This window comes from Condylura cristata, unplaced genomic scaffold, assembly GCF_000260355.1.
Source record: "Condylura cristata isolate star-nosed mole 26May11 unplaced genomic scaffold, ConCri1.0 scaffold00003, whole genome shotgun sequence".
In the NCBI taxonomy this organism is placed as follows: Eukaryota; Metazoa; Chordata; class Mammalia; order Eulipotyphla; family Talpidae; genus Condylura; species Condylura cristata.
The window spans coordinates 77,871,829-77,874,253 of record NW_004567104.1 but is presented as its reverse complement, the minus strand read 5'-3'; the positions used below and the strand labels follow the sequence as shown (position 1 = coordinate 77,874,253).

Genomic DNA, 2,425 nt, shown 5'->3' with positions numbered 1-2,425 from the left:
GCCGGTGTCCTGAGCGCGGCTCCAGCGCTGGCCGCGGACCGTGCCGGGAGGTGGCGCGCGGCGCCGGGAATGCACCATCACCATGCCGCGCCTGGGCTCGTGGCTCGGAGAGGTGCAGTGGCTGGTCTTGGTGTCTCTCTTCGTCGTGGCCCTGGGCACGGTGGGCCTGTACCTGGCGCAGTGGGCGCTGGCCCGGGCGCGACCCCGGACCCCGCGGCGAGCCGAGGAGCCCGCTGCGGGGCGCCGCCCTGAGTCCGATGCTTTGCTCGCCTGGATCCTGACGCTGCACGGCTGGCGGAGCCAGTGGCAGGCCGCCTGGGTGACCGCCCTGAACCAGGAGGCCCGGCGCAAGGGGGTGAGTTTCTGTGAGGGCGGGTGCGGCATGGCGCGGCAGATCTCTGGACCGGAGCCCAGAATTCCCGCTGGGGGGTTCCGAGCATCCTTAAAGTTAGGAGGGCAGCGTGGCGGAACCCAGACACAGGGCCGCCGGGCCCTGGACCCCACCGAGGGCGCCGCCGGGCCGGGCCGCTGTCAGAGCGGCCGGCATTCCCAGGGGTGCCCGTCTGCCCCTTCTTGACGCTGGGTGGAGGCTGCACCCCGCTGGACACTGACCTGTGTCTGCACCGGCCGTGTGGACCTGCACCCCAAGCCCAGCTCCGCCCCAGACCTGACCCACCAGGAATGGGCCCCCCACCCTGCATCCGGGCCACGTGGGGTCAGTGGCCGTGGACGGCAGCCCCTGACCCGTTTGCGACTTTGAACACAGTCGTCATCTCGGAATCCTCATGGCTCTGGGGGCCGAGGGCGTGAGCCTGTGGCAGCGAGGGAGGCGGCCGGAGAGGTCGAGCCGGCCGTGGGTGGCGGGGTGGGCCGGCCAGCTGCCCCCCTGCGCCCCGGGACGCTCCCCACGCCGCCGCCCGGCCACCCGGCCCCTGTGCTGGTGCCTCTGCCCTGGATCCTACCCGGGTGACTCGGGACTTAAGACACCTCAGTTTTAATGACAAGCTCCTGGCGTCCGTCCTGGCACTCCTGGTGGATTTGGGGCGGCACCTCCCTGCCCTGGAGTGTTCACCTTTCTGCACCTGCTTGTGCCACCCTGCGGGGGGAGCCCCGGGCCACTCAGTTTGGAAATACGGGCGCCAGGTGGCGGGCGTCCTCGTACGTGGCCAGGGCGGGCCACAGAGCGAGACCCCAGGCCAGCCCACATGGGAGCTCCCGCTGGCGTGAAAGCAGCTCTCTCGGTGCCTGGGATCTGCGCCCGCCGCCCAGGGCGCCCCGTGCCGGAAAGCGGCCCCTCTCTCGGGAAGCCCCGGGGTCACGGGACCTCACAGCTGCCCGCCACTGCCATGGTCCTGTGGCGCCGTGGACAGTGGCCCCGCAGACTCATGGCCGGGCGCTGGGCCGAGCGTGGTGGTTGTTGGTGGGGGCGCGTGGCCGAGGCCGTGAGCGGGTGAGGGTGGGGGCCGCCCTCGCCCGTGCGCCCAGGGAGGCCCCTTGAGCCGGCGCCTGCTGGCCCGCTCGGTTGGCGTCCTCAGCCGGGGTCCAGGTGGCCCCGGCCAGCGCTGGGGGGGAAGGAGGAAGGAGGAAGTGCCGGCCTGGAATGTGCCTCTGGCCGGGCAAGGCCGGCACTGCAGGAAGGCCTGGCCGCCTCTCGCCCGCTCACTTGAGCCGTGGCCGGGGCCCGCTCACTGGCCTGCCCGTGGCCACCTGCTCTGGCCGTGGCTGCTGTCACACACCTGCCGTCGGGGCTCCCCTGGGGGTGACGCGAGGCCACGGCTGTGCCGCAGGGGCCCCAACCACCCCGGTGGGGCAGCCCTGGCCCCCCCACCCCCCGCCTGGTGTCTGATTTGCGTTCAGCCGGGTGGGGTCGGGGTGGCTCGGCCCTGCCGCGGTCTGTCAGCCAAGTCCAGGGCTGCTGCCACGCGGCACGGACAGTGTGGGGGTCTCCGTGTGCCGGTGGCCTGACCGCAGCTTCTCTGCCTCCCCCGAACTCCCAGTGACCCGGTTAGGGCGACAGCCCCTGCTCTGCCCTGGCCAGGAGCCTGCACTTCGCCCGTCTCTGGGAAGGACCCCTGGGAGTGGTCAGCGTGGCCAGCTCCTTCTGTGCAAGTTGGCATCCTCCGTTCTAACATGTCCCAGCTTGAGACTCTAAGACGGAGAGGAGCCCTCAGCACGTCCAGGGCAGCGCTCAGCCCTGGCCGGCCTGAGAGCCGCGAGCTGGAGCCTTCTGCGGGCCGCTGGACCCTGCCCGGGGGCAGTAAGTTCCCCTTGGAGGCCCGGGTGTTGCCCTTAGCCAAAGCCCAGCGGGAAGGCCAGAGCCTCTGGAAGCGTCGCCTGCACTGTGGGCTCTTGGCCGGGTCAGGGCCGCCGTCGACCTGCGGCGTCTCCGAGGCGCTGGGACCCGGGCAGGGGCTGCGCCGGCCGG

At 72.2% G+C, this 2,425-nt stretch overlaps 1 protein-coding gene across 1 annotated transcript in view; it reads left to right on the top strand.

Moving 5' to 3' along the window:
• The first annotated feature begins 20 nt into the window (after window positions 1-20).
• The window catches only part of C2CD2 (C2 calcium-dependent domain containing 2), a 25,089-nt gene continuing 22,684 nt past the window's right edge, over window positions 21-2,425 (top strand). Inside the window, exon 1 of the mRNA XM_012731020.1 lies at window positions 21-355. Within this exon, the coding sequence (XP_012586474.1) occupies window positions 83-355 (273 nt within the window). The 5' untranslated portion in view covers window positions 21-82. The remainder of the gene's footprint in view (window positions 356-2,425) is intronic.